This window comes from Hordeum vulgare, chromosome 5H (genome assembly GCF_904849725.1).
Source record: "Hordeum vulgare subsp. vulgare chromosome 5H, MorexV3_pseudomolecules_assembly, whole genome shotgun sequence".
Classification (NCBI taxonomy): Eukaryota; Viridiplantae; Streptophyta; class Magnoliopsida; order Poales; family Poaceae; genus Hordeum; species Hordeum vulgare.
Genome location: NC_058522.1, coordinates 478894553 through 478914510, shown reverse-complemented (window position 1 = coordinate 478914510; position 19958 = coordinate 478894553). Strand labels below are relative to the sequence as shown.

The 19958-nt window shown below is 42.3% G+C and overlaps 1 protein-coding gene and 1 non-coding gene across 2 annotated transcripts; both read right to left on the bottom strand.

Moving 5' to 3' along the window:
• Nucleotides 1–360: 360 nt before the first annotated feature.
• Nucleotides 361–433, bottom strand: TRNAF-GAA. The gene has a single exon. It is a non-coding gene; the product is annotated as a tRNA-Phe (tRNA).
• A 355-nt stretch (nt 434–788) lies between these two features.
• On the bottom strand, nt 789–5281 carry LOC123399416 (protein EMSY-LIKE 3-like). Its single transcript, XM_045093828.1, has 10 exons — nt 4934–5281; nt 3657–3856; nt 3446–3555; nt 3136–3355; nt 2937–3059; nt 2781–2849; nt 2018–2239; nt 1874–1936; nt 1686–1749; nt 789–1359 (listed from the first exon to the last, which is right to left on the bottom strand). The coding sequence occupies exons 1-10, from the start codon at nt 4968–4970 to the stop codon at nt 1289–1291; spliced, it is 1179 nt and encodes a 392-aa protein (XP_044949763.1). The 5' UTR covers nt 4971–5281; the 3' UTR covers nt 789–1288.
• Nucleotides 5282–19958: the final 14677 nt, after the last annotated feature.

Genomic DNA, 19958 nt, shown 5'->3' with positions numbered 1-19958 from the left:
CTTGCAGTTTCCAGTCGTAAGAATTGATCCACCTACTTTGCTTCTTGCAAGTCTCAACGGATTGTTTGAGCGTCAGCTGGGAGAAGATGTCTCAACCGATCAGCTCCAACTCTAGGTTCCTGAGTCAGATTTACACCTATTATCTGAGCTCGTCGAAAAAAAAAAGGAATTTCCGTTGCTTGTTTGCATGGCAGGGGCAAGCTATGAGAAATTCCTCACTAAAGATAGAGAAATAAAATTTATAGGTGTAAAAATAAATTTAGTAACGAGCTTAGTCGTTTTGGAAGAGTATAAGGAAGAACGACGGTTTGGTTAATTGAACGATGTCTCCGTGATGAATGAACGGAAAAAAAAGTGAAATGCGGTGAGCGTGGATCGAACACGCGACCTTCAGATCTTCAGTCTGACGCTCTCCCAACTGAGCTATCCCCGCTTATATGTTCTGTTGCCCATATCATACCCCTAATTATTGTTACTATTTTCGACTACGAATAAACGAGCGGCAAGTGCTCTGTGGGCGTTTTTGCTTCTCAGGCAAGTGCTCGTGTCGCCTCAAACAGAGCTCCCCTCGTTACAGCTGAACTTCCAGCCTTTTCCTCGTTCGAGCAAAAAAGATCTTTTTTCTAAACATAATACACACACGGACGTTTATACATGCGCACATATACTCACACCTTGTCCCTATGAGCATCTTGAAGACTGAGCCCACATATCATTTCAAGATTAACAAAGTTGAAAGAAAAGATAGGGAACCAATTTCAAAAGAAAAAAAGGATGGGGAATCTTTCTTTTCAGAGTTATCATCCTAGTAAGAAATGTAGAGAATTGTTTTTCTGAAGGGCCTTCAGTTTACTGATTACTAATTATTCCAAATACACAACTTTTATGGGGAAAATACATTATTTTTGTACACTACAGTACAGCCAGTATGCCCACTGCAAAACTCAGTGTGCATAGGAGGAACAAAAGAAAAACAGAGATTTCGGCCAAGGTTAATCAGCTGCCGGCACCCAACACAAAGAATCTTCAGCTGATTTATGTTAACAACAATTTCTAGAAAATTAGTCACTTCTAGTCCATTAGAGAGGAAAGGCACCGTTAAAGCTTTTTCATTCCATCTGGTTTCATCCTTTACAGGTCTGAATTTGGGCAGGCAAATAAGCTCATCTCATGGAGCAGCCACTGCCAAATCCACCTTCTTTTGATAGTCCAGTTTTCCATCACATGGCTTCTTTGCCCAGTGATGATCCAGGAAGGTGGCAATCTTCCAACATACTTCTCGTAACAACTAACAGGCAATGCCGTTCCTACCCGTGTGATCACCAGCAGAACCCATTCGGGCTTCCATGGCCTTATCCTCTGTTATATGAAGACTGGTTAGTGAAATAGGCAAACTAGTAATGTAACAGGGTTGTGTATCAGCCATGGAAGTACATATTTCTGATGAGTGCGAGTAACCAGTAGTGTCTAGGAAGACACTACCAAAACTTCAGTCTGGGCTCTAACAAAATTCATCTAGCACTTCTCAAGGTTCTGGACGAAATTTCTATTGCTTTCAATTGATTGAGATAATGCACGATAGTTGTCAGGAATAGCTCTAAACAAATTCAGATAAAATACTGTTTGTCCTTCAATGATATTACTTTTACAGTGCTTTTCCAAGGTAGAATTGGCAAACTACTTACCACTTTCGCTATCTGATGCATCGTCAAGACTGGCAATTGCATCAAGTAATGACTGCTCCTGGTCCTGCAAGGACAATTACTTCGCCTTATGGTTCTCAAATAATGGACTTAAGGAATTACAAGCAAGTCTTCCCCATCATACACTGCTTTCGACAGGGAACGACCTCAAGATAGACAAGTCAACTCACTGTTAGCAGTTTCTTGGCCCTTTCAATTTCACGCATATTTGGATTTGACAATACCCTCTCCACCTGCATCGAGAAAATAAAATTGTGAGCAACCAACAGCATCTGACTACCCTGTGATGTCCAATCCTTCAAATATTAATTTACCTCAATCACGACACTCTGAGTGTTAGGCACGTCAATTTCACCAATATTCCTATTGATGCCATTTTGAGGTGGAGCATATTCATTTGGATGCTCATTCTGAGATAGTCTCCCTCTACCATTGTTGCTTTGGTTCCTCTTCAACAATGGACCAGAAGGGCCCCAACCATCTCGATTTGAGATGCCTTGATCATCACGTTCCCATCTTATATCTTCAGGTGCCATCTGTGAAAGAATTGTTCACCTCCTATTGGTTAATTATATAGTTAAAAGGTGGCGATTATACATTCTGGGCAAATAAGCAAGTAAAAATTTATTCTACATCAGAGTGGTAGCTAATTAAACAAATCTCCATAGTCCAGTGAAACAAACAAAGCATAAGTCTCCATGCAGACTAAACAAATGGTCAACTATTAACTCTCGATTGCTGAATATGAGCCCGTATGGACTAAAGGTATTCATAAGCCGTGATACTACCACTCTAAACGTAATTATGACAACAAATCATTCCCCACTAATTTATATGGTATTGGGCACATGAGCAACCAGCATCTGCTTCGCTACTGGAGCGAGTCAGCACATTAGGGCACGTGTAGCATATAAAAGAGGGTGAATAATTCATAGCAAAGGGTTACAAACATGATTAAAAGATGGATCAAATTTGTAACCAAAACAAAATATATAATTAGTGTACAAATCAGGAGCAAGGAATAAAAAAATAATGATAAAGAACAATACAGGCATCAAAGACTTGAACAATGCTTACATCACAAAGCCTGACAGATTCCCATGTCTCAGTTGTTTTGCCCATGTCATAGACAAGAGCATGTTCACCCTGAAAAGGTTCAGGAGAGTAGGTAAAAATTCTTAATACAGATGCATGTCTGCATCAAGGAGAAAAATAAGTACAGTTGAAACAAACCGTAGCAGGATTGTAACGGGTTATAGTAGCCTCATAGAAGTTGTTGTCGTCTGGCCATCTCGTAAAAACTTTTCGGCTAATCAATGAGGTCGGATCCATGGATGGTAATGCCAGTGGCGTAGTCTGTACATGCATCAACAGATTGCCATAAAATTGACCCGAATTCAGAAGAACATGGCGTACAGCGTTCCAAACATACCGACTTTGCCCTTTTTCCCCTTGATGCTGAAGATGGTCCCCACTTTGACGAAGTTGGGACGGAGTGTGAAGACATAACAGGGGACTGGAGGCCTGAAGAATGTGAAGCCATTAAATGAGATGGTCGTTGCCTTTTAGCAGTTGGCCCAGGTTCTCCATCATGAAGAACTCTGCTTCCACGATGCAGCCCACTCGGGGTCCCACCTCCCTGTCTCAGCTCCCTATTGAAAAATTAAGATAAGTAAATGATTAAGAATATGAAGATTAAGTAAAACATGTTATGGAGAAAAATAGGTCCTGTATGCAAAGACCTCATTCTACGGATGGCCCCATCATCATTAACCTTGTTTAATAGCTCCCTGTGTTCCTCATCAGAAACTCTCAGTTCCTTCCTGAGTTCAGAAATCAGACTTTCTTTTTCCTGCACACAAGCATGAGTAATAATTTTCAGCTGAAATCAGCAGCAGAACAAGCAGTGGTTACTGAAAATGTAGCCATTAATTTCAGTGTGCGGATAATCACCCAAGACAACGCATCAGATTGAACTTTGAATGCCCTAAGAACACCAGTGTAAGCCTCTTGCTCAACCAAATGTACTTCGCTCTCCAAATCATTGTGTGGCCTTGCATAAGGAAACGGTCCGGCTGATGCTCTCCCATTCCCACTGAAAGATCGTCCTCTTGGTCCTCTATTTTGTGACGAGGGGAGATCATCATCCGTCCCTGCAAGCAAGAGCGAGGAATCAATAATGCGGCATATTCAGATGCACAATTTAGCTGCAAGCCTGCAAGTCCTCATAACACGAACACACCTCATCCAAGGTCATAAAAAATGATGTTCATAATTTGCGGAATACAGGGTCAACCGACTGACAAGCCAACTATGACGAATTCACAATTTGGCAAGAGGTTCGAGAAGCTCACAACTGCAAAGGGGCGACTGGATTTTTATTTATCAAGTAATCAATCTGCGGTACCAAGGGTTTGGCAAAAGGGACTACTTTATGCTCGTATTCTCCAGGACCATGCAAATGTACACATTGTTTGGCAAATTTAACAAATTTAAATTATCTATCGGCTCAGCTTTGCTAGAAAGCAGAGAGACATAATTTATACTTGGTGGGTATTCCAATTATTTGGGAATAACGTATGCCAATCTTCTCCAGATATTTTCCTACAGGAATCTAACAAGCCATGCGAAAGAATGAAACCTTTCCGCCCGTCCAAGTTTACTCGGTCTAAAGTGAAAATAACATGTTGATTCAGGGCTGGGGATCAATAATCAAATGCACATTTTGACTGCAAGTCATGATAACACAAAAGCAACTCAAAGGTCATAAAAGACGCTGTTAACAATTTGTGGAATACGGCGTCAAGCGACTGCCACGCCAACCATGACGAATTCACAAATTGGCAAGAGGTTCCAGAAGCCAACAACTGCTTAGGGAAGACTGGAGCCTTATTTATCAAGTAATCTCAATCTGCAGTACCAAGGGTTTAGCAAAAGGAACTACTTTATGCTCCTGCCTCTTCAGGGCCGTGCAAATGTACACGTTGTTCGATAAATTCATCAGATTTTCAGCTATCTTATGCGCTCAGCTTTGCTAGAAAGCAAGAGGAACAATTTATACTTGTCTACTCTCATAATTAGGTAATATTTCGTACGCATAAATTATGCCAATCTCCTCCAGGTGTTTTTCCTCCAGGAATCCAACAAGCTACGTGAAATAATTGAGCTTTTTCCGCCCGGCCAAGCTCACGCGGCCAAAAGAAAGAACACGTCGATTCGAGGCGACTCACCGCTGCTATCATAGGGGCGGTACCCCATGGGATTCATGGACCCGCGTGGCGCGCCGAGAACGGAGGAACCCTAGGAATCAGCCGAGTTCCTCCCCCCAGATCCGGACCGAGCGCGAACGAGTCCGAGGGTATACGGAGCGGCCCGGGGCCGCGGTCGAGGCGTGCCTGGCGAGCGCCGGAGGCCGATCTGGGGAGGTTTTGCGGCGTGGAATCGGATGAGGATTTGGGGGCGGGCGACCGGGGGGCGGGCGGCAGGTAGGGTTCAAGGGGATCGGGAAATTTAGGAAGTGGACTTTTCGATTTGCCCCCTGGAAAAAGGTCGGTTTCGCTGCGCGTGAAGAGTCTTGCACCGGGGCTGGTAGTTTTCGGGGGGCTTTATGGTAATGGCGCGTCCTACGTGGCGTTCTGGTGGCCGTGTGTTTCTTCGTCGGGCCGCACGTGGGCGGCGCGGCCGTACGCGAGTCCTGTTTGCGCACGCACTGGTGCAGTGCAACCGGACTCCGGCCGGCGAGCGGTACTATCATATTTACAGGTATATTTTTATCGGTCATAATTGATTTTTGGCCGGAAACAAAACCGAACGGTGGAGGCGTGTATATTTTACAAGTGTATTAGAAAGAAACACGCTAATTCAAACAAGGCATAAGAGTACGTGTGTGTTTCAGCCATGTACGAAAAAAATGCAGAATTAATCGAATGCCCAACCGTAGCCACAACCTGACTCTTTGATATGCATCTTACTTACGTGGTAAACGCTAAACAGTATTTGGCAATGATGGCGATGTTGTATACATTCAACTTTAAAAGTATGTGTTTGTTTCAGCCATGTACTCTTTGATATGCATCTTACTTACGCGGTAAACAGTACTACTGGCGTAAGGTGTGTGTGCCTCTTCACCTCAACTGTATCGCGTACGGGACCTTGAGCGTGGAGGTATTGCACTTCGGGTGCATTGGCTTTAGCTGCAAAACGCCGACCCTTCTCTAGAGGTTTGGAACAGTGTCATGGCCGCTTGAAGGCTTACTACTTCCATCCCGATGGTTGCTGACAGGTTCATGGACTGATGGAACTCTGCCACGACTGCCTCTCCTACGTCGTTGCGCAAAGGCGTGGCCTCCCTCGGCATCCTCGTGAACTCGTGTGTGTTTGACAACGCTCGATCCTCCGTCGTACACCTGGTCTAGACAATCCTAGACGAAGTTAGACTTTCGGCCCTGGCTGGCGCGAGAGGGATGGCGACAATATCCCCATATGATCCGCCCTAGACGTCTAGTTTTCCTCTCGAGGCTGAGCAACCTCATTCTCTCTACTGCTCGCATGTAGATACATCCTCGCCCCTCTAGTGTACGAATCTTGTATCTATCACTATGTGCCCGCTGCTTTTCTACCTATTAATGAAATGATACCTTGCTTGTGTATTCCCGAAAAAAGTATTAACAGTAAGTGGAGGTAAATAGTGTATGAGATGATTTGAGTCGCCGAGTGATAGTAATAGGCGATGGAGCAAGCTCGGTTGTCGAATAACTGAAGCAATACATGCAAGTGTTCTTCCTTTAACCCAATATAATTCAATAGTTCGCTAGGTTTAGTATATGGTCTCGCATATATAGCCATCCTATTGACAAACGACATGCCCTCGCGGTTGTACCGGCAGAGCGTCATATGCTTCAATAGAGTGACAAAAGAACTTCGGAAATGTATACTCCATGAAGCGAGCATCTTCACGGGTTGCATCAGCAAGTGACAAGTTCGCCCATTGAACAAGTCACTAGAGAACATGCATGTGTTTGTCATGGTATTTGCCTCACTTCTAACACCAGAGTTGGAGCGTTTTTTAGAGTGCCATTAGGACTAACAACCAGCATATTAGGGTTTGGTATAGCATGGAGATTACTGTGTTATTTAAGTTGTATCACTTGGAATACTGGGTGAATCTTGACATGTTTATGAAAGTTAAGTTTGTAAATATATGGTGTTCCCCATTTTTTGAACTATCTGTAAAGTTCCATAATACTTGTGTTGAAGTCCCAATTCTCCTCAAAATCCAAAGGCAACCAACCAGAACAATGTGATGAATTGAAACTTTAGCACGCGTATGTTCCCATTTAGCTCTCTCACATGTAGCCCAGTACAACCTTTGTCTGGAATTAACTATCGCTACAATGAGTGTATCTAGAAGCATTTCAATGTGTGCATACAACTATTTTAGCGACAGTTATTTCTGAACGGAGGGAGTAGTACAATGAGTTATGTTAATCATCTTCTTATCACCAATCTGGTAAAATATGTTTTTCACTCTATGATAGGTAGCCCTAATACTAAAGTGGTCACCAATTGGAGAGGAATGAAATGCAACAATTGGCTTATAACAAGTCATTGTTATCGCTCACTAAAATCTTTCCTTTGTATCTAATAATATTTGTATTATAATTGTAGTTAGCGGAGTAAACCAATCACAACCAATAATCAGATCATGACCTTAGAGGGACAAGGCTCTAGAATTGCAAGTGAGTCTATTTTTTGCCAACCGAAAAGAATAGTCAATAACCACTATTTTAGATGATAGACAGCCTCCCCCAACAATAGGAAATGTGCCTCGGAACAGGGGGTATTAATGTGCAGATAGATTTGCAACTTGTTGGTCCATAAAATAGGAAATGTTACTTGAGCCCAATAAAAGTTATTGCTCCATTGCTATTTATGTGAATAATCATACTGGGGGCAGTTGTAGTCCCTCGAGTACTGGTGACATTAGTTGAGATGCACATCATGTTGACAACCTCTTTAGTTAATTATTCTGGACCATTTTTGTATTGTTTCTTCAGAAATTTGTTGTTTTTCTTCCATGTTTCCCTCTTGTAGCAGGTGGATGTTATGAACTACTTTGCATTTATGTCCCTACACCCATTTATCACCATGTCTCCAACACTCTCCCTATTTTCTTGCTCTAGGGAATTAAGCATTAGGATTTTCCAACTTGTTGTTGTGGTGGAAGTAAATGCGAATTTTTTTCTGGAGTATATTAAGGGTTTTCTTTTGGTGGGGAACAAGGTCTTCTTTGCTGGGTGAAAAGGCTCAATTTACTTGGCTAACCACTATGCATTGAGAGTTATTGGTTTGAGTGGTCTCACTAATATTTGATATCATCTCTCTACCCACCAACATAGTATTTAATGAATCATTGTTCAGATGTTTATGGAGTTTCTTCCCGAACATCAACCATAAGATATTCAAATATGCTAGTGTATTCAGCCACTGTCATATTGTCTTCCTTTTCAAAATTAAACCTTTCAGTTAAGTCATAAGATCCATGTGCATAAAACCTCTACACAACTACAATATAGAACTCTAGCCATGTCAAATGTTTCTTCAATAAACTAGTCCTTACTAATCATATATGAGCTTTACCAATAATATATAAATGGGCCAAAGACACTTTTATTCTTTTGCATCTCATACATTTGAAAGTACTTGTTGCATTGTCCAATCCAGCCAACATGACACGTGCCATCAAACATAGGGAAATCCATCTTCACCCCTTTAATAATGGACCTCATAAACAAAGCTCTCATGTTCTGCTTATATGTTCTGAAAAATCCCTGCCACATTTTCCTTCTTTGTTATGATGGTATTGCTAAAAAACAAGCGTGTGAGCCCTGCCTTGATTTGCCGAAGGTGTACCCATGTCAAAGGGTAGATCATGGACTGTTTGAGACGGAAAACTAGTAGGGACAATGTTTAAAATATGCCCTAGAGAAAATAATATTATATTATTATATTTCCATGTTTATAATTCAGAGTTTATATTCTATGCTACAACTGTTATCATCCTGAAATATGTGATTCGGTGAAAAACGCATATGCACATGTGGAATGATAAACGGTAAAATTGATTCCTAGTCTCGCCTCTAAGACTAGTTCAAGTGTTGTTTGTGACCATGCTACAAAATCACAATGAAGGAGGCGCAAACAGTTCGCACCTTCCATAGAAAAATCATGACAAAAATAATTTTCGGTGATTATCTAAGCATCCTATCATACACATATTCTTTGAACAACATTATATATCTTCTATACATTTACTCACGTATATGAACATAATTTTCGGTGATTTTCTAAACATCCATGTGTTGCGGAAAGGTTGAGCAAGGAGTTCTCGTTTGCTGGTCGAGCTCAGGAGTTGGCCACAATGTCGTCGCATATTGAAACTCTGCAACCTTTCTATTTCCATGTGAGTTATCTTGCTTGGATACAGAACATACCCTGATGAAACCTGATACGTCCATTATGCATCATGTTTTATTGATGATATTTATAAAGTTTTTGATCAATATAACACTTCATGGAATATTTCTAATGCCTTTTCTCTTTTAATATGCAAGATTTACACAAAGAGGAGAATGCCGACAGCTGGATTTCACGGCCTAAAAAAGCTACAACAGAGATACATATTATGTACATCTCCAAATGGGTTGAAATTTCAGGAAGAATTATTTTGGAATATATAAAAATACTGGACCAAAGATCCACTGGAGGAGGCAAACCAGGTGCCCACACACCACGAGGGCGCGCCCCCTTGGGCGCGCAGTGATGTTGTGTGGATCCCCCGGCCCGCGTCTGGCCTCCTCTTTCTGGTATATAAGTCATTTTACCCTCAAAACTTTGATGTGGAGACTTTCGGGATGAGGCGCTGTCGCCACAAGGCGGAATTAGAGCAGGAGCACTTTTGCTCTCCGGCGGACCAATTCCGCCAGAGACACTTCCCTCCAGGAGGGGGAAATCGAAGCCTTCGTCGTCACCGACAACCCTCTCATCATGGGAGGACCAATATTCATCATCACCATCAACAACATCATCTCATCGCAAACCCTTGTTCATCTCTTGTACTCAATCTTGTGTCAAAACTTTAGATCGGTACCTGTGATTGGCTTGTAGTGTTGATTACTTATCATAGTTAATGCTAGTTGGTTTGTCCCTTGAGATATTAAATGTTCAGATCCTTTATGTTATTCAATACCCCTTTGATCTTGAACACCATGATGATGAGTGAGTAGTTACTTTTGTTCTTGAGAACATGGGAGAAGTCTTGTCATAAGTAATCATGTGAATTTGGTATTCGTTTGATATTTTGATGATATGTATGTTGTGATTCTCTTAGTGGTGTCATGTGAACGGCGACTACATGACACTTCACTGTTCATGGGCCTAAGGGAACTCATTGTGGAGTAGTAATTAGATGATGGATTGCTAGAGTGATAGAAGCTTAAACCCTAGTTTATGCGATATTCCGTCGACGGTCGTCGACCTGCGCCCGGAGCAGCTGGCCATCCTTAACTCCATCCACTCAGAGTCGACTGTGGTGGCCAGGCGTCGGAGGGAGGAAGCGCGGGCTGCCTAGGAAGTGGTGCAGGCGGATCGCGCCATCTCCGACCAGGAAGAAGCTTAGGATATATTCTGCATGATTTTGTATGGATATGATGGATGAAATATGAGAGAGTTGGACCTGGAGAGGAAAATTTAAGACGTGGTCGGTCAGTATCTGCGGACGTGCCCGGATGCGTCCGCGGGCATTTGAAGGATCAGATTTGCAAGATCTAGGCGTAGATGCTCTAACAATACCGGATTCTCTTGTCGGTATTTGTTCGTTGAGGCAAGTGAAGGATGGTGGTTTGTCCCGTGATGTGCTCAAGGGCGGGCTCACCTCAATTCAAGGGTATTCACTTGAATACCCATTATTTTTGTTAAAAAATTAGCTATATATGGTGTATATACAATGTTGTATAAAGGAAAACAAACTTTTTTTGAGGGAAAACTGTTTTGCTTTATTGATCAATAGTAAGGTTTACAGGTATAAGAAGGCTATCAAAAGGTTGTACGAGCCAAACATGGCGTCCTTCCCCTAGATGCAAAGCATGTCTAGCTAAACTATAAGCTTCAGTGTTCAACAAACGTCCTTCGTGACTGAAAGAGATGGTTTGGAAATCATTGCTTCCGTCCTTGATCTCTCTGATAATTGGAGCTGTAATGCCATTCGTTCCCGAGTTGATATCCTTGATTGCTTGAAGACAATCCGATGCTATAGCGATCTTCTGAAGAAGAAGTAGATCCCTGCCCAGGGCAAGGGCCTCGCGGCATGCCAACGTCTCCAAGATTTGGGGGTCATTTAGTCCATGGAATACAATCGCTGACGAGCCAAGATACTTACTCTGTCCATCGCGACATACCGCACTCATCGCTCCGATCGGGGGCATACGACAGGTTGCCCCATCGACATTAATCTTAACACAACCCGAAGGAGGTGGATTCCTTCTTCTTGTAGGACCCTGCGTGGCGGGTTGTTGCCTGCCCGTCTTGATATTCAGCCGATCAATAGCCAGTGGCGAAGGCAGAAATTAATTTTAGGTGTGGCAAGATTTATGAAACAGAAAATCATCTATAATGCAATGATGCAAAAGCTCAGAAAAGTACCATATATATATTAATTAGAGTTCTGCAAATACAACCACAAAATTCAAAATTAAAGTATTGGCACTCAAAATCATCGGAAATTTGAAACGGTGAAGCTGTTGCGGCTCGCAGCCGGCCGGTTGGGTCATTGTTGTGCATTTGTGTTTTAGTTCAGTGTAGGTAAGTTACAAGCACATTATATCAGGCCCATCAGGAAGACGCCCAACACAGAGGCAATATTGTATAAATACAAAGTATTTGTAGGCTACTATACATAAACTCCATCACGCAACACGTAGGCACACTAGTATATGAGTGATATCCCTAGCCCATCAGGATTTAAATCCCGGTGCTCGTATTCTTTCTAAATTTATTTTAGAATTTCCGACGATGCGCATTCAGTGAATGGAGACGTTCCCGTCGATGACAAGATGTCTACAGTGACTTCGTAAATCTTGAAGGTGCTCATAGGGATAGGACGTGCATGTATGCGTTCATATATAGAGATGAGTGTATGCACGTGTATATGAGCGTTTGCGTCTGTACCATATTAAAAAAAGGTATATGTACAAGATACTTGTGGCAGATTTAGGTGTGGCGGACGCAAAGGCTTGCCATATAGCTGGCTCCACCACTGTTAATAGCTTCGATCTCATCTATATATGTGTTGACAAAAAGGTGGTTTGACAAAACGAGGCAGCCCATCGTGTTTATTTGCACCTCACCACCAAGATATATCCCATATGGCCCAAATTGCTGCACGTACAATTTTCTTAATCGATCTCATAGATCGATCAGACGACACGAACCTGCAGCGCCGTCCTGCCCTCCCCTGTTCTCTAGTTCGCGCCGGACACGATCCGAGCTACCAACCACCAGATCGGCACCGCACGGTGGCCACGGACCAGAGCTGTCGCCGCCTAATCGACGATTGATCGCAGGTACGCGTTGCCGCATACGCGTGCCACAAATCCATCCCTGATCCCTTGCCCCTTTTTGTTCTGAAGTTTCTGATCGCTACACACTGCTATAGGTGTGTGTGTGTGGGGGGGGGGGGGTGTTAGCAGGATTACAGGAATCAAGGCAGTAATTAATTCAGTTCAAAGCCACAATCCGAATTCAACTATCAAAGGTATAATAGCTATTACATGTACTAATCCTTTGACCCCCAAATTCAATTATACAAAGTGTTCTAACTGAATTTATGTATCACCATCGAATTGAATCAGACAAACACTATACAAAGTGTTTTTACTGAATTTATCTATCACTGTCGAAGTGAATTCAGGCAGCAAGGGCTTGATTTTGTTCTCATATTGTTCAACAGGCTGCTTTGTAGAAGTACAAGACTAGTAAGTTATTTTGACCACTAACCGATAATCATTCTACTTAATTATAGTGAAACTACATACTTGTTTGCAATCAATTATGAATTATTTGCACATGACAATCTGCAATTTGCCATTTGAATTCGCGATGTGAGAATGCTTGTAAATTGGAACAGGGAGGTTTCTTCGATACGAGGCTGTTTACAAACATCTCAAATTGTTGCTAGTTCTTCCTATTGCAACTGCTGGTGTTGAGAGGGTTTTCTTATCAATGCATTATATAAAAAACAAGCTAAGAAACAAGACGAGGCAAAAATACTTGAATGGTTACTTGGTCACATTCATCGAAAGGGATTTTGCCTTGCAAGTTACGAACGAGGACATCATCGCTCATTTTGAAAGCATCAAGGATCACAAAGTTATCCTCTACTTTGTATGGTTTCTTATCATTTGCTATTTTCAATCCTTTATATATCATAGATTTGCCACGATATGTTGAACAATTTTCACTTCTATATGTTGAACATTACCAAATTATTGTCAATTTTTGTGAATATAATATATTCTGTGATACCTTATATATGATACAAATTAGTATAATATGCTGCTATAATTGGTACCAAAAGAAAGGATGCAGGCTTTATTTTTTTTTCTTTTAAAATATGAATACATTGTTTAATTCCAGGGGCCGTCCCTGGATATGCTAAAGGTCTAGACCATCGGGCAGGTTAGATAGGACAGCTATCTAGTGTGAATTTGGGATGAACCTGACGCACAACACGTATGATGGATTCACGATGGATGCAATTAACTTGCACAAGCCTGTTTGAGATGATTGATCGACCGGTCAGAATTAGCTAACGCATATTGGTGAATGAACGTTCACTCCCGATAAAAGATGAGACATGATCGACTAATCTCATCGTAATTGACGTGATAAATCGAAGCCAAATTAGACAAATTAAATTCTCGCGTGGCTGCATGATCGTCAGCGTGCAGCCGTGTTGCTCCGAGGAGGGCGTCAACTTCCGTCCGTTGTGTCGCTCGTCAGCGAATCAGGCCAAAAAAGCAGCAAAACTAAGCCCAAAAACCGATCCTACACAAAAGAAAACCTACCGACCTGTATGAAAGTGCAACGATAAATGAAATCTTTGAGACAAAAAAAAAATGCAAAACAGGAATTCCTCATGGTAGACCGGACCATATGTGTCCACCAAACACAAAGCAGTAATTTGCTGTGTGATGACAAGTTTAATGCGTACTACTCTTTATTAAATCTTTCGCATCAATCGAATGATTTTTTTTGCTAGCGTGCATCAGTACATGACGCAGCAACACTCGCATGTGTAGGGTTTGTCACAGAATTGGATGTAACTTGCATCGGGATTGTAGATACTGCCCAATGCATCGCAAAGCCATCGGCACCTCCCCGTCGTGGTGTTACGGCCAAGCATGTACCTACACATGTGTCTAAGCTCACCTTCTTCAACACCTGCGCAGATCGACACATGAATTACTTTGGCATGCATGTACGAAAATGTTGATCGATTTGAACGAAGAACGCCGAGATAAAATAAAAAGTGAGTAACTGTAGACTGAAAACAGACGTATTACCTATATGGCCCTCGGATGCATGACAAGGCCAGTACTGCAAGGTAGACAAAGCAATCAGAACTACAAAGCATAAAGCCTTTGTGTTGTTCGTCATGATAATCCCCGTGGTCACAAACTAGTCTTTTCCTTCCTTCGTCCGGAGGTGTTTCTTATATATGGCTAATGTGGATGGTCGCGCTTCCCCTTTGAGTGCTTATATAGAGGCAAAAACAAATCGTGTAGTATCAAAAAAATTCCTATTTTGATTCCTCGTGCATTGATGCTCTCTTCGTATATAGAAGCATATATACACAAATCGTGGACAGAAAATTTTTATATAACAAAAATCGTGGACTGGAATCGTGCATTGATGTTCTCTTGGGTATATAGAAGGATATATGCACACATCGTGGACTGGAATATTTTTAGATATTAAAAAGGCGTGGACTGGAATTAACTCTAGCCATTGTAGGAGTATTGAAATATGGAAAGGTAATAGTAGTACATACGTCCGTCCTCGCAAAAAAATAAATAGCACACATGTCCGTTTATCCGTTGCAATGGAAAAACAATTGATAAAAATATTAAAAGAAATCAATGAAAATTATAGCGCCGGCGGTAACAAAATATCTTCCTTATTAACATGGATTTTGTTTATGGGCGTACATATGTACACTTCCTATGTCGGTATTATTAAACCGGTATGCCATGTGTACTTGTCATCGAGCTCATATGATACTCCCTCTATTGGAATTATTAGGTCAACGGGCCATGGTTGTGATCATTGCGGCCGATGGGCCACTTATGTATCGTGCATGTCCATTTTTTCATAGAAAAATGATTAAATCTACTGTAAACAACCAATGCTTTGGGGACTGAGATCCAGTGACTTCACTGGGCTGCAACTTTGGCCCTTTCATCTCCATCCAAAATGCATCTAACGGTGTGTACAAGAGTACGCAAAAACTTCAGCGGTTAGCAGGGCAGGCAGCAAATTGGGGATTCGCGGGCTCGTCCAGAAACTTTTCGCGCCACAGACCAGTGAGAGAGGAGGGGCGGCCGCCGCCGGAGGAGAGGAGGGGCAGATCGCGTCGTTGCTGAGGAGAGACACACCATCGCTCGGGGAGAGGAGGGGCGACCGACGCCGATGGAGTGGAGGGGCGGCCGTCGTTGGGGGGAGGAGGGGCCGCCGCTAGAGGAGGAGAGGAGGGCCAGCTGTAGCTGGGGAGAGGAGGGGCCGCCGTCGGAGGAGGAGAGGAGGAGCGGCCACCGTCGGAGGAGAGGCGGTGCATGTCGTCGTTGGAGGAGATCTGGTGCAGGTTGTCGCTGGGGAGAAGAGGGCAGGGGCCGCCGTCGGAGGAGGAGAGGAGGGGCAGGTCGTCGCTGGTGGGGAGGAGGTGCAGGTCGTCGCTGGGAGAAGTAGGACAATAGTCGCTCGGGAGAGGAGGGGCATGTCATCGCTGGGGAGAAGAGGGGCATGTCATCTTCCGGTACTAACTGAACTTTTTAGCATCTCGTGCATACTAACTGGAATTTTAGCATACAAAATTGTCACTGACTACATCTTCGTGTACCTTTCAGGTGTGAGTAACTGAAATCAGCATGAGTGCTCTCCTCTAAAAATTGAGAACTTTGTTGCGCCTCACAATTTTCAGTGTTGTGGGGTGACAGAAATTGGTAAGGGGATACCTCAAGTTGGTATGAGGTTCAGAAGTGTAGATGAGGCCTGGGCATTTTGGAATGCATATGGGGGTCACACCGGCTTTGATGTGAGAAGGAGATACACAAACAAAAGTAGACTTGATGGTCAGGTTGGTTCATGCAGATTTGTTTGTTCCAACGAGGGTCACAGAAGGAAAGGGCAAACTCGTAATGCACCAAAGTGTTTTAGAGCTGAAACAAGAACCAATTGCCAAGCTCGTATGTGTTTTCAATTGGATCGAGGGGTTGGAAATTATGAAGTAACTCAGGTTGTGCTTGAACACAACCACTTGCTTCAATTGCCACAAACCCGCCACTTGATGATATCCCAAAGAAAGATTTCAGAATGACAAGCTTTTGAAATTGAAACCGCTGATGATTCCGACATTATGCCACAAGCTGCACATGAGTTTGCTTCTCGTCAAGTTGGTGGACCGATTAACCTTGGACATACTTGTCGTGACCAAAAAAATCATTTGCGAACCAAGCGACAAAGGGAGTTGGCTTTTGGACAAGTTGGGAGTATGTTGAAATATTTTCATGATAAAATTGCAGAGAATCCATCATTCCAATATGCACTATAGTTGGATTGTGAGGAGAATATAACCAACTTATTCTGGGTTGATGCTAAAATGATCCTTGACTATGCACATTTTGGCGATGTTGTCACTTTTGACACTACTTTTGGCACAAATAAAGAGTATATGCCATTTGGTGTTTTTCTTGGCCTCAATCAGTTCAGAGAAACCACTATTTTTGGTGTTGCCTTGCTGTTTGATGAAACAAATGACTCATTTATATGGCTATTTGAGACTTTTATAGCTGCACATAATGGAAGAGAACCTAGAACTATTTATACAGATCAAGATGCAACAATGGGGAAAGCTATAGAGAAAGTACTCACGGAATCATATCAAGGGTTGTGCACCTTCCACATTATGATGAATGTTGTCAAAAATTTATCTCCAGTCAAGGGCAAAGAAAAAGATGAAGGGGAGGAGGAAGTTGAATATGAAGGGGAGGAGGAAGAGGAGTCTCATATTCTCTCTGATTTTAGTGCTTGTATGTATGTCTATGAGGACAAGGTAGCATTTCAAGAAGCATTTGACAACATGAGACACAAAGTGCATAAGCAAACTTGGTTAGATAGTACCAACAAGGTGAAAGAAAAATGGGCTCAATGCTATATGAGAGATGTCTTCAGTTTGGGAGTGAGAAGTACACAACTAAGTGAGAGTTTCAACAATGCATTGAAGAACCATTCGAAATCTGATTTCCATATTATCCGATTCTTGATGCATTTTGAGAGGACGGTTGAAGTAAAAAAGAAGAAAGTAATTGGAATCTGAATATGATGCAAGAAAAAAGTACAACAAAAAAAGAAGCAAAAGTAAGCTATGAAGATGCATTTTTCCGCTTTGAGTTCGAGCTTCTGTGGTTGAAGTTTCTTCACATAAACATCGTAGCCCCAAACTTTTAGAAACGATAGCTTAGGTTTCTTGCCAAACTATAATTCATACGGTGTCGTCTCAACGGATTTAGACGGTGCCCTATTTAAAGTGAATGCTGCAATTTCCAATGCATATCCCCAAAATGATAGCGGTAAATCGGTAAGAGACATCATAGATCGCACCATATCCAATAAAGTGCGATTACGACGTTCAGACACACTGTTACGCTGCGGTGTGCTAGGCGGCGTGAGTTGTGAAACAATTCCACATTTCCTTAGGTGTGTGCCAAACTCGTGACTCAAATATTCTCCTCCACGATCAGATCGTATACACTTTATTTTCTTGTCATGTTGATTCTCAACCTCACTCTGAAATTATTTGAACTTTTCAAATATTTCAGACTTGTGTTTCATTAAGTAGACATACCCATATCTGCTTAAGTCATCGGTGAGGGTGAGAACATAACGATAGCCACCACGAGTCTCAACGTTCATTGAACCTCATACATCGGTATGTATTATCTCAAATAAGTTGGTTGCTCGCTCCATTGTTCCGGAGAACGGAGTCTTGGTCATCTCGCCCATGAGGCATGGTTTGTACGTGTCAAATGATTCAAAATCAAGAGACTCCAAAAATCCATCAGTATGGAGTTTCTTCATGCGCTTGACACCGATATGACCAAGGCGGCAGTGGCACAAGTATGTGAGACTATCATTATCAATTTGAGATCTTTTGGTACTCACACTATGAATATGTTTAACATCACGATCGAGATTCATTAAGAATAAACCATTGACCAGCGGGGCATGACCATAGAACATATCACTCATATAAATAGAACAACCATTATTCTGAGATTTAAATGAGTAGCCATATCGCATCAAGCAAGATCCCGATACAATGTTCATGCTTAAAGCTAGTATTAAATAACAATTATTAAGGTTTAAAACTAATCCCGAAGGTAGATGTAGAGGTAGCGTGCCGACGGCGATCACATCGACCTTGGAACCATTCCCGACGCGCATCGTCACCTCGTCCTTAGCCAGCCTTTGCTTATTCCGCAGTTCCTGCTTTGAGTTCTAAATGTTAGCAACAACACCGGTATCAAATACCCAGGATCTACTACGAGCGCTGGTAAGGTACACATCAATAACATGTATATCATATATACCTTTCACGTTGTCGGCCTTCTTATCCGCTAAGTACTTGGGACAGTTCCGCTTCGAGTGACCGGTTCCCTTGAAATAATAGCACTCAGTCTCAGGCTTGGGTCCATCCTTTTTCTTCTTCCCGGCAACCGGTTTACCAGGCGTGACAAAAACTTTGCCGTCTTTCTTGAAGTTCTTCTTTCCCTTACCTTTCTTGAAACTAGTGGTCTTATTGACCATCAACACTTGATGCTCTTTCATGATTTCTACCTCTGCACATTTTAGCATCGAGTACAACTCGGGAATGGTATTCTCCACCCCTTGCATGTTGTAGTTCATCACAAAGCTCTTGTAGCTAGGTGGAAGCGACCGGAGGATTTTGTCCATGACCGCATCATCCGGAAGTTCAACTCCAAGCTGAGTCAGGTGTAACATCCCAAAATTATAAATTTTGGAATGTTAATATAATTATTAGATTGATTGTTTTTTTGAGTGATTGAAACTTGAGTGAAATTTGAAACTTTTTAAAAACTTTTGAATGAGAGGGAATAAAATGACTTTCCCCTTTTCCCTGTGAATTCAAATTCATCTTTTTAAAAAATCAGCGAGAGGAGATAGCATGACTTCTTCAACTATAAAGAATTTGAATCAAGGTGGCATTGGAATTCCTTTCAATTTTGTTTTGCATTTTGTTTCTTCCTCACTCACGGAATGTCGGGAACCATATCTTGTCAAGCAAGAAAAAGAGATGAGAAACATGACCCTCCAAACCCGGGGATATTCCTTGAAATATTTGAGCCATGACACCCAAGATTTATTTGAGTAATTATTTGCAAAAAGAAATAAAGCATTTAGGGGATTTTCTGAAAAATATATTTTTTAAGTTTTTATTTTGGCCGTGGCAAAATGTCCATCATTTAGATTTTATTTTTCTGATAATTTTAGTATATAGAAACTCTATATTCCGAATTTATTTGGTTTCCCTTTTATCGTTTACTTTCCGGTTTTTGAAAATAGGGAAAGAAATCTCATTTATTTGGAAACTTTGCTCTGGCCCATTAAAGCCTTTCCAAAAGTTGGCCCGACAACTTCTTCTCCTTCCTCAAGTTCTCCTTCCTCAGAGGAAACTTCCATAGCCATGGTGAGAGGAATCTCCACCTTCCCGATCTCCTTGCTCCTTCCTTCTTCGAGCACCCCGAGCCCCTATAAATACTCCCCTCAACCTCCTCTCCCCATTTTCCCCATAGCCCAGCCCCTCCCCTCGTCGGAACGCAGCCCCCACCTCGCCGGAGTTCGCCTTCAACAGGAACTCGCCGGAGCTCCTGCTGCTCCCTCCCGTCGCCCCCACGCCCCGCC